At 36.6% G+C, this 19357-nt stretch overlaps 1 protein-coding gene across 1 annotated transcript; it reads right to left on the reverse strand.

Annotated features, from left to right (window-relative positions):
* Nucleotides 1-838: 838 nt before the first annotated feature.
* On the reverse strand, nt 839-18432 carry LOC5570876 (CWF19-like protein 1 homolog). Its single transcript, XM_001659336.2, has 4 exons — nt 18281-18432; nt 18053-18219; nt 13543-13972; nt 839-1969 (listed from the first exon to the last, which is right to left on the reverse strand). The coding sequence occupies exons 1-4, from the start codon at nt 18298-18300 to the stop codon at nt 994-996; spliced, it is 1593 nt and encodes a 530-aa protein (XP_001659386.1). The 5' UTR covers nt 18301-18432; the 3' UTR covers nt 839-993.
* Between the last annotated feature and the right edge of the window lie 925 nt (nt 18433-19357).

Here is a 19357-nt window from a genome sequence, read left to right on the forward strand (position 1 = left end):
TGCCTTTGTAATATTATTGGAAAAGCTGGTTAAAGAAGCAGGTTCGTCTAATTCGAGCAGATGATTGATGTTTGTTTGGTAGATTTGCCTGTCCACCCGATCGTAACACCACCTGGGGCATCTGGTGATTGGCGGGAACGTGACCACTGCAGAAATCTGAATCAGATAATGATCACTACTATGCAAGTCGGCGCAAGCTTGCCATAGGAACTTGTAAGCTATAGAGCGACTTGCCATTGATAAATCTATGGACGAAGCTACACAGCCGATGTAGAAGATGGGTGAACCGTCATTTAAGGATACCATATCTTTCTGGCGTTACGTCCCAACTGGGACAGAGCCTGCTTCTTAGATTAGTGTTCTTATGAGCACTTCCACAGTTATTAACTGAGAGCTTTCTTTGCCGATTGACCATTTTTTGCATGTGTATATCGTGTGGCAGGTACGATGATACTCTATGCCCTGCGAATCGAGAAAATTTCCTTTACGAAAAGATCCTCGACCAGTGGGATTCAAACCCACGACCCTCAGCATGGTCATGCTGAATAGCTGCGCGTTTACCGCTACGGCTATCTGGTTGAGGATAGCTGTTCCGCGTGGATCTGTCCTATCACCACCCTAGATTTGATGGTGCGCATTACGGAAAAAAAGGAAACCGCACTGACCACACGAAAAAAAAAAACAAACAAACACGATTGCTTGGGCTTCTCCGAAGCACTCCTTTTGTTTTAAAGATTATGATGAAACACTAAACCGTATCATAAAGTCGAAGGCCACGGGGACTTATGTATTGCTATACATAGAAAGTGGATTTCACAAATTAGAAATACAGTTCTCATTGAATTATGTGGTGGGAACATATCGCGTTTATTAAACATTCAATTCATTTACGTCAGAATCCTTAAAGGATCTCAATAAACCAGGGCTGAGAAAAAAAACTAAGAAACATAATAATACAAACCTACCTTCACATCACACGAGACAGAGTTTTCATCAAACTGTGAAATCGTACGGCTGAAAACTTTCCCGGAATCTTTTGGTGATTGCTTCCTCTTCCTCCTTTTCCAGATTACATTGACGCCAGTCGATTTTCTCCTCACAGTTGAGCAGATTGTCCGCGCAGATAATCTCCCTGCCGAAGTGCAGAGGAAAGTTTCTCATCTGCTTGGTGAACATCACATTACCATCGGGGAGTTCCGCCACAAAATAGGGACACTTTTGCGGCAGATCAGATGGCGATTCCGGTTTCGGGACCGTTTCCAAAGTGATGTTATGCTCTTCGGATTTGTCCTCAAGTACATGCTGAATTTTCCACGCCACATTGTTGTCCACTCCGATCGCATTGATCTGCAGATGTCCGGTTTTGTAGTTCCTCTCGAAGAGGAAAATGGTTTCATCACGATCTTTGAAGAACTGCGTGAGAGCCTCTTTGAACTTGTTAAGCTCTGTCCACTGCTCGGCGGAAAGCAACGAAGCATTCTGGATGTGTGTGATGGAAAGAATCAGAATGTGGGTTTCGTTTACCGGTCCTTTGGCCAAAGCAAGGTAAAAATGTTCGCCAACCGAAATGATCAGATGTTTTTCGATTGATCCCGACGACAAGCAGAACCAACATTTCTCCTGATCAAAGGACGGTTTTTGTCGCTTTTGATCCTGATTTCCACTGATGCGATTGCCTTGGCTTCTACGCTTCCGGGCATTGTCGTCATACGAAGAGTTCATGTCGTAAAAGTACTGACTTCCCCGATCGTCTTTTGATCCCTTGTCACCGGCTTCCGAGAAATTCATATCAGCGTATGGAGAAATAACCTCGTCGGTGGTTTTCTGGATCAGTTCAATGATTCGCATTTTTTCTACAGGAGTGAGGACCAGAGCGTAAATGTGCTTCTTTTTCTCAGGGTTGCCAAAGTCAGCCAGTGCAATGAAGCGTGTGGCGAGTTCCATCTGTGTATTCTTGTCAGCTTTGTTTCTGAAAGTATAAAATATGCAAAAATGTAGATATGAATGTTATTTTTAGCGCTCTATAATACTACAAATTAAAAATTGAAAATATTTGAAATCGAACAAAACTTTGCCATCAAAATAATAAGGGAATGGATATTAAATTGGGGGAGGGGGTCAAAAAAGTCTCTATTTAGTGTGACATATTTTTTGTACCGCCCCAAATGCTTAAGATTGTAAGTCTTAATCTCAGCTTCCAGTGTTTTGTTGATCTGAATTTTCTATCATAGTTTGTAAATAACATGAATTTCACTCAACATAAAAATTGAACTAGCCCAGCAATAAAACAGTACTTTTCAGTGCTACTAAAACATTACTTTTCAGTACTATTTTTTTCAGAACAGGGAACATTTTCAGAAACCTTGAAGAAACCAGAACCCACCTCAGTGCCGTCGGTGCCAAAAAAGGGGTCATAGAACAAAACATTACCGCAAGGATGCTAAATGCATGATTTGCGGAAGTTCTTCTCACGCTGTCCAGTGAAGGAAGATACCGATAAGTTCATATGTGCAAATTGCGGGGGCAATCATTAGTCAAATTGCCCTTGCCCTTCGCGTAGGCGAGTCGTAGAGGCTCGTGCCAGGCCGGTCGTTTCCGGAATTTCCCTGGTAGAGTATCGAACAATGCTCATTTTTCAGTTTACGATCACTTGATTAAGCAACATACCCATTAGGAAGATTATAATCATGCTCGTTTACAAACTAATTTTGTTCCGCCATTCAAATCTTTTAATTTCGAATGTATCTACCCAAGGAAAATCCTTTGCCGATATCGTAGTAGGTAATTTGAACTCCTTCCCTTTTCATACTACGAGTAACCATTCTGATGGTTTCAAATCAAATGGAAGAAAACCATGCCACCACAGGAAACTTCTACTCCGCCTCGCCTACCGAAAATTTCAACGGAAAATCATAAGATAATGTACCCACTTCAAGTGATATGTCTCCATCTGATTCTATTCTTCTAACTGAACAATTGAATCTAAAAAGACACCGACCTGTTAATGCTTCGAGTAGGCGATTTGCCCTTTGAAGGAAGCACCACACTAGACAACGGACTAGCATGCAACGCCCAGTGGCACAGTCGAAATACTTTCCTGACGAAAAGTTTTCCGATCTGAAGCGGGAATCGAACTGAACTGAAGCAGTCCAAGTTGGTGTAAAATTTACTAATCAAATTGTTATTGGAAAAAGTAGTCCAATGGATCCAATTAATAATACCGTAAGGACGCCAAATTCATATGATTTAATTTTATATACTATTTATAACAAATAATTTTAGGCTGTTTAAGGCGGTAAACATGAGTTGAACAATGATTTTATTATGACAGATCAAAAAATGCTTCTTAGCTGCCACGCCTCAATATGTTGTTGTACTATAGTACAAAGATAACAACCAGCTAATGAAAGTAAATTAATTCCAACTAGTTGTGTATATAGAGCTTCATACTTAGGATGAGCGGTGAATGGCGCCCTACACATGTATCATTGACATACATGTTATTCGGTACCATTAAACGTTGTTCACATTTCAACTTCTTTCCCACAAAAACAAGTGTTTTATCTTGCGTCTAGCGCGAAAAGTTGCAAAAAATATCAAAAAACCGATTTTTGACAGAATTTAATGTGTTGAAATGCTGTTAAATGAGCGGTGAATGGCGTCCTTACGGTAATTTAAAGACGAGCTGTTTAATTATCTTACAGTTAATAACGTGCATATAGCAGTTATTACTGAAACCTATTAGAAACCTGGATCCAATCTCAAAAGAGATCCTAACTTTTTTGTTTATCGTAATGATCGACTTGATGGGGCATGTGGGGGAGTTGCAATCATCATTCATAGGCGTATAAAACATCAACTTTTTTCGTCATATGAAACTAAAGTTGTTGAAACTTTAGGTGTTTCTGTTGAAACACAGCTTGGTAAATATACTTTCATAGCTGACTATTTGCCTTTTCAATGCTCTTGACAGCAAGTTAATTTGCTACAAACTGACTTGCGAAAATTGACTCGCAATATGTCATTTTTTTTTGTCATTGGTGACTTTAATGCCAAACATCAGTCATGGAATAATTCTCAAAGTAATTCCAACGGCAGAATTTTATTCGATGAGTACTCTTCAGGATATTTCTCAAATCAATACCCTTATAGCCCTACAAGTTTTTCCTCTTCTAGAAATCCATCTACGATTGACTTGGTCTTAACCGACTCTAGTCATCTTTGTAGCCAATTAGTTACTCATGCTGATTTTGATTCTGATCATGTCCCTGTAACATTTCAAATATCCCATGCAGCGATTCTCAATTCTATCAGCTCCACTTTCAATTATTTTCGAGCCGACTGGAATATATATGATACATATATTGACTCTAATCTTAATGTTTCTTTACAAACAAAACTTGATATTGACAATACTCTTGAAACTTAAACAAATTCCATTGTTGAAGCCAGGAGCATTGCAATTCCAAAATGTGAAATACAGTTTGAATCCGATTGTAACCGTTTGTTACAAATTGTTAGTCTTTTTTTTTTAATTCGTGTTATTTTTTATTTGTATACTATCACGTGTCTAGTGTTCAGTGTACTGCATTGGTGTTGGATTAGTACAGGGCTAGTAGATAGATGGTTAGTAAATGTAATCAGTGTTAGTAGATTGGCAAAATGTATAAAATATGATTGTTAGTAAATTAGTAGAATTGTTAAATTTGAATTATAAACATGAAAAAGTTGCATGCAAGCTGTGGGTACAAGTACAAACATAAACGATAAGTGGGCCAGCAGGCGTATTACACGCAACAGGTGGTAACAACCCCCCAACCCACGCTTGAGGAAATTGGGGAGGGGAGGAAAACCAGATAAGAGGGTGAAGCCAAATTCAGAAATCGCCATTCCTTCATTCTGTAAAAGGCAAACGTGTGCTCAAGTATATCTTTGAAAGTGTCCTCAAAGTTTTAAGTAAAGTGAGTGATGGTAACTTTCCAAATTGGGAGAGGAAGTTTATTTCATCAGATATGATCAAAACTTAAGTTTATCTTAATCTAAGTCTTAAGGATTAGAAGGTTAGTACGGCTTGATAACTTCTCCCATTACTCTCACAGGACCTTTTTTATTACCGCTAAAAAAATCGCCATTTTGGCTGGTGTGGCGTGGCCTATCAGCAGCACACGTTTCGGCCTAGTAGACGGAAGTCTGCTAAGCCTAACCCGTCAGGGATCATCGCTGACCTTTGGCCAATTCGGTCATAACCGTTAAGGAGGTCCACATCTCGGAGTATTCACCCCTAACCGTTTAAGAGCTTTCCTCTCTCGGCACGGTCACTCCGGTACCGTCCTGGGCCGTGTCGATTGCCGTCAAAAAGGGAGGACGCCTAACGAAAGCCAAACCCCTACGACACTACGTCTACGGTGTCGTCGTTACCACCTGTCCAGCCGCAGAATATCATCAGCCTGTTAGCAGCATTAGCGAGCGCTCGCAGGACATCAGGAAATCGTCGACAGCAATCAGAAGCCGCAAGTCGGACCGGTACGTGAAAACCCATTAACACCCACACCACCACAAGAACAATAGCTTGCAATAAATTCGGATAACTCTAGAAACCTTACCTTAGTCAAGCTTACCCAAATAAAACCCTAGCTTTCCGTGAAGTTCAATCTTTCAATCCTCCCATTTCGATAGCCCTTGTCAGGTGACGGTACACTGCACACTTTGGTAGCGTAACCCCTCAGCTTACCCAGTAGCAAGCCGACCCTGAGACCTAGTTCGAGAGGTCTCTTGTTACTGAGAGATTGCCCGGTTCATTAATAAGTTACAGTGTTCTCATTTAAAAATTGTCGTATTGTAGGTTTCTTAATGATGATTTTTTCATGCAAGATTTGTTTTTCCAATGATTCACTGAATCGATCAAAAGAGTCTGTTGAAACGTAAAACGGAATAGGAGAGTCACACTGTAGATGATTGGTAGCAGCAGACCATCAATGATTGCCAGCATACTTTCAGCAGTATAGATTTCGCGCCATAATCCGTTTTCATGTGTATACTTCAAATATAATGCTTTGTATTCTTTGTCCCTTTTGTTACTTTGTTAGTTCAATTTGTTTGTCTCCAACATGTATAAAACTGCCATAGCAATCAAGATCAGTTGATAGTCCTTGAGATTTCGTACGACAAGTGACTCACAATTAGAACGTGCGCGAGGAACAAATCAGAAACGTTTAAGTCAGAATAAACCAAGCTAAGTAACAGTTTGTGCCAATACAGTTTGAACCGCAATATATCAGTGTAGTTTTCATAGAAAAAACCGATCATTTTAGTCAGTGCAATAAATTCCAGTCAGCCACGAATTCTTGATTCTATTTTGCTATGAAGAAATACCACTCGTCAGTGATCCAAACCAGCAGACGCTCTTGTGTACCGTTTAAAAACAATCAACAGATCGACTTTATGACAAAAATGACATAATTCAAAATATTTTTTTTTCAAATACAACTTTTTTAACCCGTTAAATATGTGTCAAAAACAAGTTTTTGTAGCAAATGAGCTAAAACAGATAAATTTTCTTTTTTTTTTATTTAGGGGGAAGTCCTCTATGCACGGACACTTTTTGGTAATATTTCAAAATCTACATTAGTTTTACCGTTAATTTTTGTACAGTATAAAAAAAATCACATTATTTTAAGTAAAAACTCACATGAGAACAAAAATAAACCTTTACAATTAATTTTTATGGTGGATTACATTATGTACCAAAAATGGTGTGCTCTGAAATGTGTCCTCTATGGCCGGACACTATGTCCTCTATGCTCGGACACTATGATTTTCACCATCAAAGTTTACACCAAATCCACAGAAACGCCAAGGGGTGCTTCGTATGTCAGCACATGCCTTGTGGGTTCAATTTTTGCATGATATACAGCGTATGAAGCATATTAGCGAAATCATAGCTCAGTTCCATAAACTCCTTCTTGATCAGCGCCATATGTCGCCGTGTATGTTGCATTAGCGGTTGCTCGTATTCAGATGAAAATGTCTTCGGGAATTCAACGCGTTTATAGTTCTTCACAATTTCTTTGTCAGCTCGAAAGTTTAAGTGTGCTCTTAGGTACAGTCAACTCTCCCTTACTCGACCTCCGTATCTAAATATCTAGTTAGAGAACCATAGTGAAATTTGGTGTTCATGGCTACTTCGATGGACCCTTGAATCACATATTTGCACTGGTTTAGTATTATTCTGTATCACGATATCTCCCTAACTCGATGGTCCCTTCATGATCGAGTTATAGAGAGATGACTTTAGACTGATGCAAATTTTGAAATGTTTGCTCCCCTATGCTTAAACGATGTCAATTATGATGAAAATGATCCTCCCAAAATTTGAAGTGAATCGGAAGAAATTTGCACACGCTATTTGAAGTTTATATGGAAATTACTATGGAAAAGGCAAACCTTTTGTGTTCAGTCCTTTAAGGTGAAGCGGCGTGTAAGTCAAAGAATCATTAGAATCATCATTGATGTAATAGTAGTAGTGTCGCCTTTCCATGTATATTTTCAAAACAAACAAACAAAAAATATAACATTTGTGTTAAGCATATTTTTATGTAAACACATGGGAAATTTAGTAGATTGACGAGTATTGGAAATCAAAATCAACTCTTCAATCGTACATATCAAAAGAAAACATTACAATTTAATGAAGGGCAACGAAATTTCTCAGTTTTTAATTGGATTTATCTCATATTTTTGTTATGCATCGGTACGGTTTATGTTTGCAAGGGATGACGGTGTTGCCATTTGATTGGTGACAGATTTTTCTAGCAATTTTTATATGCTTGTTTTCGGAACATTTGCTGCATATCATAAAAACTTATCATTTTGCAAATAGTTTTCTATCACAAGATCACTGATTTAATAAAATTTTAGTGATTTTTGTGATCAATTCACATTAAATGCTATGATTTTACAGATAGCAACTCTGACATCACTGCGCTCAACGATCGCGATGATTGTGCACACACGATAGACGCGTTCCGACGCATCCCGACGCATCGCACTGTGGAGCTTTTCAATTATTTTGGGTGGTCCAAATTGATAAACTATTGGTATGATTTCATGCTTCGTAGAGATGGTTTTTGTAATTTGAGAGAATCGAAAAACAAACAACGTATGAATTTCAAGTTTCTATGCTTTGCCCAACCTATCTGCACTGAAAATTAATACAACAGAAAAAAGTTGGATATTTTAGACTATAAACACAGGCATGTCTCAGTGTGCGGTGGCGGCGTCGATTCGCAGCAAGTGAAAACCACCGCCATAATAGTTTTGAGTGTTGCGGTTGATAAAACTTTATAAATATTTGATTCCCGTTTGAAATGTGTTCCTTTAAGGGAAGTAAATGAAAGATTTGTTTAGTGGAAGTGTAGTGAACGCAATATGAAATCCAAAACACAAATGTTTGCTGCAGAATTACAATGGAAAAGGTAAGCACCTTCTATTTACAAGTGTAGTTGTGTGAGGCAATGAAATGCGGCATAAAATCGGAGATTTTTTTGAGAATATAAATCTCATGTATATTGTCGCTAAATTGATAATGCTGTACCTGAAAGTGTTGATTAAATATTGAAATACCACCTGAAGCATTTTTCTTCGCATAAATTATCCATTAAATCAGGTGATAAGCAGTTATATTTCATCGATGTTGCAAATACCAATACTATCATAACAATATGTTAATGATTTTGGAAGAAGCCATTTTGTGATGACGCACCAAAAGGCCTTAACTGATCGTCATAATAATCTATGAAAAAGTGAACACACTCATCTCATGTGAAAACTTCCCAGCTACAACTTTGCCGAAGACCACATTTCGATGGGACGTAAGGATAATTTGTTATTTTTTATAACAAAGTCTAAATCATACTGAGATGATCATTCAATTACTTTCAGAGCAACACTGCTTTTTTGCTGTAGAACATAGTAGCCTGGATTTCTTTGATCTATTCTTCCCGCCAGGAGCACCAATGTTGCCTGCCGAACAGTTGGTGAAGCATGCTACATGCAAACCATCTTTATGATGATGAATAACAATTTATCCTGAGGTCCAATCAAGAAGTGATCTTCGGCAAAGTTGTAGCTGGGAGAATTTCACATTAGAAGAATTTGTTCACTTTTCCATATGACGAAGATATAGAGGGCTGAACACAAAAGATTGACGTTTTCCATAGTAATCTCCATATAAACTTCAAATGACGTGTGCAAAGTCAAATTTCTTCCGAATCACTTCAAATTTTGGGAGGATGCTATTTACAGGGCTGTTACAAGAATCTTAAAATCGTATCCGCGAAAATCGCGACTTCAGAAATTTGATCCGCGCCTAGGAGCTCCAATCCGCGCCTAAAAAAATCTGTTTCATTTGCATATTTACAACTCATTATTAAAAATGCGTAATAGTGCTTGATCAAAAACTAGTTTTTAATGGTGCTAAGTGATTATTTTCGCCTTATCTTAAAGTATCTACAATTGAACAAGACAAAAATACGGTAGGTATACAGATTTCTGTCAATACTAAGGGTGGAGTTAACTTAGAAATATATTTAATTTACTCCAGTTGCGCCACTAGGTAGAAAAAAAGGCAAAAGCGGAAAAATTCAATAATTCGAGTATTTCTTGGAAAAAATCGTATTCAACAATATCACTCGAAGTTTATTTGTCATCAATACTTCAATATATTTTTTATAAAAAATCGTGCAATTCAATAAATGGTAGTGCCTAGTTTGCAACTATACTTACATGGATAGGCGAACACCTTCACATTGTTTTAAAAAATAATGTTGCTAAAAATATTGTTTTTTTTTTATATAAGATGAGGATAATTAAACAATAAGTTTAAAATACATGCCAGTCATTGTATGAAAACTGTTTTTATTTTTATAAAACTTCAAGTCTTAGCTTATTTTGAGAGTTTCGGCTTACAGTCTTTCAAAATTGCGTTGATTAATTACTTATCATCGCCGACGTAATAAGTAATTAATCAACGCAATTTTGAAAGACTGTAAGCCGAAACTCTCAAAATAAGCTAACAAATTGTCCAGTCGAAACATATTATCACTTCAAGTCTTAATACTCAATTAATTTGAAGTAAAAATACAAGATTGTTGTGATAATTTAATATTTCTAACAAATTTCTGTGTTTACGAAAATTGTTACATTTTTTTCAGTAATATTCATTAGTTATTGGCAGTACATTGGACTATACATTTAAAACTCTCTCGACAATTGACACAAAATGCCCAACTGTACAGGGCAGATCTGAGTCACCTATAAAACAATTTCGATGAAATTTTAACAAGACCTTATAAATATTAAAACAAATGAAATTCCAAATAAAAAAAAATAAAAATATTGGTTTGTAAACTACTCAGTTTAATTACGCGGACCTTACAGTTTTACACAAAAGTATTGAAAATATAATGTAGATACAGTTGTGTTCAGAATAATAGTAGTGAAAGGCGATTTTCATACAAAATTCTCAACTTTGGCATGCTGTAACTTTGTTTTGCTATGAGCAAAACGCATGAAATTTTGACAGACAACTCTAAATATCTCTTCAAATTCATTATCACAAAATTCGTCATAGTACTGCACACTTATAAAAACTAATATTACGTACGTTGATAAATTTGATGACAATAAAACTTAAATATACGTCATTCTTGTAAAAATACGTCCAATGTGATCGAAAATGTTTGTGATTCGAATAATATTCAGTCCATTGTGACGGAAAATTACGTTATTTGTGACTTAGATTCACGTCATTTTACTTGCTTCAATATGTCGGGAACATATGACGTAAATTTCAAAGATTTTTGAAGTGTTTGATTGAACAGTTAGGCACCAGGTGAAATCGCTCAAATTTAATAGTAGTTTTGATATCAGCTGCATTATGCTTTTTTTTAATTTTTCTTCACTCATCGGTGTTCAACAGTTTTATTCAAAATTACAAATTTATAAATGATTCATTTTTATTACAACATTGTTACTGAACAAAAATTTACCAGGCAAAACTACTTCTATTTTGAGCGATTTCACCAGGTGCTAACTTTTTAACCGGTGTGTTGTGGTGGTGATTCAACCGTTGCACTGAATTTCAAAGCAGATCGTCAAATGGTTTTGTGGTGATCAGCTTACACTGCAAGAGGTTTTATTTAGTTATATTTACGTCAAATGTGGCATTAATTAAACATACAATTTTTAGTGCTGCTATCCATTAACTTCAAGTAATTTGTATCTTCTAGATTTACAATACTTATTCTTCACTGACAAAACTCCTAATTTGACTGCGGAGCTATCTATTATTTTAAACTTTTCTATCGATCCTAAGATTTCATAGGGTAACCAACTATGACTGCAGCACCAACACTCAGCCAGAGTGTCTGCATATTATCCGTACAAATTTTTACACGGTTCAATATTTTGACATATTATATTCATGATCAGTAAATTTGACACATTTCTGATTTCAAATATTTTAAAGCCAAACCAAATATGCTGAGTGGTCTTGCTGAGCGTCATTTTCTATGATTTTTAACGGGAGAGAAATGTCCTTCAAACTTACAGGATTTGAACGGTATACTTTTTTATTTCCAGTTTATCTTAAAGTCATGAACCTATAGATCGCCGTCAATAGAATAGAATTTTAGATTAGTGTCATTAGGAATTGAGGGAGGAACTATCTCTTGATTGACTAGCGACCCTCGAGAGAAATGACTCCAAATAAAATGAAAATGATTTACAAATAAAATGTTACTGCTTTTAATATTTCCTTAAACAGTATTTTTGATATCAGTGGCTATACTAACTGAACTTTACTGTTCTCAAGGAGAAGACGACTTGAAATTTCCGTTTTAAATAGAAATTTCCTAATTATGAAATCACGACTGTATGTACATAACTGCAATTTTTGCCGCATTATTTGGGAAATCCGCGATTATCGCGACAGAATTTTATCCACCCGCGATTTTCGCGCTTGGCTGGCCAAATCCGCTACAAATCCGCGAAAATCGCGAAATCCGCGAGAATCGCGAAATTCGCGCCTGTTGTAACAGCCCTGTATTTACCATAATTAAAATCGTTTAAGCATAGGGGAGCTAAAATTTCTAAATTTGCATCACTGTACTGTACATCATATCTTGTGGCTGCATCTCGTGCGCTCATTTGCCTTAAAAGAATCATGTTTACAGCACTTTATAAGTCCTCCAAGGTCCGAAACTTTTGTGGTTTATGCTTTATTTTTGTTGCTGTTTGTTTTTTGTACCCTACATTTATGAAAAAAGCGAATTATAAATTAGATTACAGTTATTAGGTTAACATTTTCACTGTCCGGCCATAGAGGACTGGCAATGGTTTACAAAAAAGGTTTGTTATCTTTGAAATTCTACATTTTCTAATAAATTTTGCATTGTGATTGATGCAAAACTTACTAAAGTCAACGTACGGAGACAATTCAGCTTAAATTAAAAGAAACATTTGTGGCTACACTTGTATGAAGTTTTATCGTTTCACATTTTTTTGGTAGATTGTATCAGAATGAAACTTTTAACAGCTACTGTTTGTTTACGTTTGGACAATAAAACGTCATATTTTATATACACTGCAAAATTGTGTTTTGGTATAATCCTGGAATATTAAAATCTTAATATCATTATTCGTTTTTGGTAAATTCAAACTGTCCGGGCATAGAGACTGTCCGGCCATAGAGGACTTCTCCCAAACCTTCTAATACCCAAATTTTTATTTTCGATTTAAATATCATTTTTCGTGATCAAAAATCGTTTTGAACACGTTTTGGGCAATGATTTTCTTTATTTGCAAATTTGTGAATTTTGGTTTTTGATTTTTATAATTTTTATTTTTGAACATCCCTATCCTTTTTCATTTTATCTTGAAGCCTTTTGTGATTACTGATTATTGCCAATAATAAAAAAAATAAAATTTTTACAGTACTAATCGACTTTTTTTAAATAACCGCGAATTTTGATGTGTATTTCCAAAAACAACTGCAGTCGACTCTCCACATTCCGATTTCGAAGGGACAAGATAGGGAGATAGGGTGAGATCGAGACAAAGAACAAATTTTTAATGAATACTAGATTGAAAATCACTTCGTTACCGGGAAAATGAAAAACAAACAGACGACATTTCGTCTTCGCAAATTGTTTGGAATCACCAAAATCTAGTCTAGTAATCTTTGATAATGGGCATATCGACATACGGAGTGAAAATGGGTTATGAAAATCACATCGAGATAGGGAGATATCGTGATATGGAGAGTAAAAATGAAGTAAGAATGAAGGGACCGAAAATATTATCGACATAGGGAGCGATACCGAGATGTAGAATTCGAGATGTGGAGAATCGACTGTATATTATACAGTGTCAGGAAGGTAATATTGTTTGGTACAGCGCACTGTTTTATTTTGTCGATTATAATATAATGCGAGTATAATGCGCACTGAAAATAAGGATTATATTTTTTTAACTAACACTTACCGATATGGTGGAGGCTCGTAATAATCTCCGTTGAGACCGCAAACGTGATACCGCGGTTTGATAGCATCTGCCAGCCACGAAATCCATTTCGAGCACCCCTTAGAATCCGGCTTCATTCCCGAGGGCCACTGAGACGTCACAAGTAGGTCCACTCCCCGATAGTCTCCCATGTTGGATTTACTGGCCAAGCAACAGTCCCTCACTGCCATTACATCGTCCTTGGAGAACTTCCAACTCGGAAGGGTCTTGGGATTGTCTCCTTCAGCTTCCGTCCCGCTAAGATAGGCAATCTTCAAGCCGCTGGAAGTGGCGTAAACGCCTCTCTTGCCCAAATAGCTCAGATTGGGACAGATATCGTCCTCGGTGATATCCTTGTAGAACTTGGACGAACTTTCATCGTTTGGGCCCAGAATGTACGTTGGGACAGCAACTGTAATTCAATGTGATTTTTAGAGCCAGGCTATAAATACGATTGTATAACATTCCCTCGAAAACCGATCCCGAGAATTCCGCTTCCCATATATTTGAATCGACCGTTAAAAAGGTGGTCTATGGAAAGGGGTGAGAGTGTAACGACTGTTTGAGTGTGATAAAAATTGGTGTTTTTTTTTTTGGGAAAAAAGTTAAAATTTGATAAATGTATAATGATATGTCGTACATGTGGCAATGGTACAGGTTTTAGGCGCCGACGCAGGTACTACTAAAGGAATTCTTGTAGGGGTTCCAGAGACTAGGAGAAGTATTTTCTTCAGAAAATCTGGCCAAGCATTTCTCTAAGAATATTTTTAAGGCTCTTTTTGGGAATTCCTTATGACAATAGAAATAAAAAAAAATAGATGACAAATTTCGCTGCTGTTGCCTTTGGTCTTGCTAAGAAACATGTTGGGGATATAAGTTAGGGTCGCGATACATACATCACGATGCCACCTTAGGTGTAGCTGACGTGATACAGCATTTCATACTCAGCCGCTGGATGCCAGAACAGACGCTGTTTGAGCCGCTAATCCTTGGAGGACAGACGCTCGAGATGCACCTCTTCACTCTGGCTGATGTCAGAAGGACTGGGAGAGATAGGCGGGGCAATAAGTGACTAAAGCATAAGCATAAGCATTGATGACCGTATCTTCGTAGTTGCTGCTCCGTGATTGACCGGAATAACCAACAGATATAGCTTGGGAGTAGCATACCATCTTCAATGTACAATTTCGAGGACTCCAAACTTAGTAATGTCAATAACGGCGCCGGCCACTTAGGCGGGGCAATAAGTGTCTAAACACGAAAAAGTATGCAGATTGACAGTTATGTCCAACAAAGATTAGGGAATTATGACTATGCCTAGTATAAATATATAATGTGTGCTTACGATGGTTTTCTTCAAGTCGAGTCTAGTACACGACATTGAAGACGGCCTTACAGTTGAGGCCGAAATACGCGTATATGTCAAAAGATACAAACTATAGTAGAATTAAATGGTATAGTACTAAATTCGGTTTTTTCATCTACTTATCATGATGTAATTGACTTAACTTGGTTCAAAGCGAAGCTAAAACAATACTTGACTTAACTTGATTGACGACAATAAATAGATAAATAAACAAATTATATCAAGTATACAAAGTAGTGGATATTATCAAGCTCATAAAACACCGCAGGCTGCGTTGGGCTGGTCACGTGGTACGAATGCCGGAAGAACGACAAGTAAAAATAATATCCAGTAGAGAACCTGGACGAGGCCGGGACTTCGTGGTAGGCCGCGTACACGATGGCTTTTAGCAGTTGAGGAAGACTTAAGGCCACTTAACGTTCAGAGCGACTAGAAACGATTGGCTGAGGGCCGAGGCCAGTGGAGGAGAATTATCCATTCGGCGTAGCTTCAACGTAGCGGATGGTAGTCCATCAAGTATCAACTAGTAAGTATCTCTACCTGCAAAAGATATTCCGACAGCGACATTCTTCCTCTATAGGTAATTCATTTTCTCTGTTATTATGAAATTACGACAAGTATTACAGGTCGCATTTGTGTATGTATTTTGTTCTTCATTTTCTTTAGGACTTGAGGAGTTTTTTTTCCAAAAGTTTCCTTCAAGGTTTTTGCTACAAACATCTTCTAGAATTCAAACAGTATTTTCTAGTATTTCCTACAGAATTGTTGTTCTTCAAGATTTCTATCAGGAATTTTTCTAAAAATACTTGCAGGAATTACTCCAGATAATCCTCCGGCAGGTACCGTAAATTTGGGTGAAATTGATCAGTAGGGTGAAATTGATCATCATGTCACTCGATTTTATTTCTTCCTAATGGAGCACAAATATCAATGTAACCTGCAGTGGATGAACGTTGTTTGTCGTAACTATTGTTGAATTGTGTATTGTTAAGTGTTTTGCGTTAAATAATGTTTATTTCTATGAAAATAATGTAAAATTCCAATATCATGTGCGATGCAATATTGACAAACATCCATAAACTTCTAGTTCTAAACAAGGATTTGAACATGGTATAAACCTGAAAGTTTGTGAGGATGCTTGAGATATATCCTCAAACCAGATTTCATAACCAAAACTCGTACCAATTTGGTCATTCGGTGGAAATAATTGAATTTCTATTAGATATCGAGATATTCCTTAGGAAATTGCATACATTTAGGCGTTTTTCGCGTAATTCTTGAAATTTAACTATTCATTATTTCTATAATTATTGTATTGTTAAGAATTTAGCAAGCATATTTGGATTTAGGGACCTCAAATTTATTATATAGAGTTGGTTCGAAAACTAACAATAATCGCATTGACAAGTGATCGATTTCACCCCGGAATGAGATTTCCCGATTTTTTATTTTAGAGATATTTCTTAGCACTAAAATGACATTTGTTAGAAAACTTCGGTACATGAGTCAATGAGACTCGCCTTCGTACTTGTTTTCCTGCATTTAATTGTTTGGCATTGTCAACATTATAGAAATCGGACAAGAAAAACCGTGAAAATGATCAATTTCACCCGAAATTACGGTATTTATTGAAACTTTTCAAGAACCAGTGAAATTTTCAGTTATGAAACTCCTCAGTAAATTGTATGGAACAACTCATCCTTGAATGAAACACTTTTTCATAGAGAAATTTTTAAAGGAAGTCATGAGGAATTCCAGATTGAAGGAATCCCGGGACCCGAAAATGGTCATTTGTAGGATTTATCAAATGCAAAACTCACTGTTATCCAATTCAATTGTTTTTCAAAAGGTTTACACTGATGCAATTTTCTTAAAATTCCGTCATGTAGTGGCCCCATTATAACCGATTCCGGAAACTATGTGTGACTTGAAATTTGCCTAGCTCCAGGGGCACAAACGCACAGTACCCTTTCCACCCGACCTGACCCAGTGATCCACCGAAATAACTCTGACCACAGGAATACTTCCGCGTTCCTCTGTCCACTTCTAGAAACTAGATATGTGTGCCAGTATACTGACAAAAAATCATTTGAATCCATTAAGAATTGGCTTGTTTAGGGGTATTCGTTTTCTTACATATTCTGAATCTACGCTAAAAATTGAACTAGAATCCAAAGTTTCAGAATTTTTCGTGACCTGGAACTATTTTTAAATCACGTTCGAAATTAGTATGGAAATCAGTTTTGAATCACCCCTCGGCAAATTTTACTCCGGGACGAGCTGTCATTATGTAAATAGAAATGTCATTGAGTCGACGGATTGAAATCTTTTTTAATCATTTATGATATCAAAATTAAGATATTGAAGCGCAATAAAATCGTGTTTTACTTAGAAAAAATGTGCTCTTTCGATCAAGCTACAAAGAACCGGAAATTTTTAATCTCTAAACAACCCAATTCACTGAGCGGTCAGGGTTTTAGAATTTTTGCTTTCACTCAGGCCTATACGGGTTAAACGACTTTCTCAAACGAACGTTTTTAGATTTTCTTGGAAATCCTGTAGGAATCTTTGGAAGTTCTCCTTAATACTGAGAAAATTGGTGTAGTTTAAGTAAAAAAATATCTGGAAGAAACCCTAAGATAGCCTCTGAGGAATTACTGGCGGTAGAAGCGTTAGAGTGCTCCAGGATTTGCTAGAGCAAATTCTGAAGAAACTCCTGAGGAGTTTCTAAGCAAACTCAAACGCCACTGGAAGAATCACTTAAGTTAATTCTGGAAGCACCCAAAACATACAACAGAAACATTAGCAAAATCTGAGAGGAAATTCCGGAAGCATCTGCAAGCAGAGTAAGAAAAGGAGTGACTTTTGGAGATCATTTTGGTTGAAAAAGCAATTCTCAAAAAAAATACCAGCCCTTTATATAGGTTTTTGGGAAAATATGCATTCCATTTGTAAATTGAATTTCATTATAATCGATAATCTGTTAGTTGCATACCTACATCGGGTCAAGGAAACGTACAGATTAAATTGAGAAACATTGGAAGGTGTTCTGTGAACGATGCACTCTAGGAAACGGAATTCCATGGAATGTTAAAGAATCACAAAATCTACCTAATTTCCACTTACTTGTCTTTCTCTTGCTTTTGTACTCGTTCAATTCGGTCAAATCGGCCGAAGATCCGAAGAAGTTCCCTACGCACAAAACCAAATCGAAAGGACCGGATTTTTTGTTTACGTTGTCGATGCGCGCGAAAACTGATTTGAATTTTCCTTTCACGTCTCCCACGATCAAACTGCGGAAAAGTACGCTTAGTTTAGCATTCAATTTAAATGTATCACTAAATCCATACTCACATCTTTTGCTTTGCATCCATATCACCAGGAATGTGTTGAAATTCGCAAGATAAAATTCGATTTCGCTTTCGGAATCACAAGCACGATGTTGATTTGGTTGAAAGTTGGCGTTCAGTTTTGTTTTGCCGAGTGCGCGTCAAAACAAAAATAGAGATGTGCGCTGTCTACACGAAAAAATACGAAAGCTAAATTTGAGTTAAAAATACACTGTAAACTCGGCATTACTCTTTAATGTGCACGCACACGCTAAGATGAGAATACCTATAAATGGGTATTGCAATCACTCAAATTTGAGTTCTTGCCATGTTATCCATAATATGAGTAAAAAATACTTATAAAAAGCAGTAAACTTTACTCATATTATGGGTAAACAGCCTTTACCCATATTTGAGTGAAAATTTGAGGACTTCGCCATTTTTTATTGTCTTCGTGGAGAATACATCAACTTATAGCGTATATTATTTTGTTCATTAACTGATTTCTGGTCATGATTAATTTAAATCGAATAAAAACATATTAGAAAAGGTAAGCTACATTCGAATAGATAGCAATATCCCGGATAAAAACGTATCATTCAGTGAATGGAATAAACCATTAATGTACAATATAACGTATTGGATACAATACAGCGTATTTTAATTGAATGTCGAAGCAATATTATTCTTGTTTGGATATACAATTCAAAAACAATATAATATATTGTAACAGAACATTGTATTGTTTTTAATTGGTTTTATACCTTACAATTTTGGTCAAATTCCTATTTTCGCGTAAAACAACTGTTGCTTTTTTCTATGTAGCTTTGCTGAAAGAAGTAAACAAAACAAGTTCAGAAAGCAAGAAATGTTGGGTGAAAAATATTCAAAATGTAAAAATAAGTAGTTTTTTAGAAGTCACTTGACATTAGCTGTAACGACGAATGCAACCATGATACAGTTCGTTGAATTGTTTTTGTATTGTACAACAATACACGAATTGCTAATCAAGACAATTCATGAACATTATATCGTATTGTATTTTCAAAATGTTTGTATGAGAAAATATCTATATTTGTATTGTTACGATACTTAACCACCC

Source organism: Aedes aegypti, chromosome 2 (genome assembly GCF_002204515.2).
Source record: "Aedes aegypti strain LVP_AGWG chromosome 2, AaegL5.0 Primary Assembly, whole genome shotgun sequence".
In the NCBI taxonomy this organism is placed as follows: domain Eukaryota; kingdom Metazoa; phylum Arthropoda; class Insecta; order Diptera; family Culicidae; genus Aedes; species Aedes aegypti.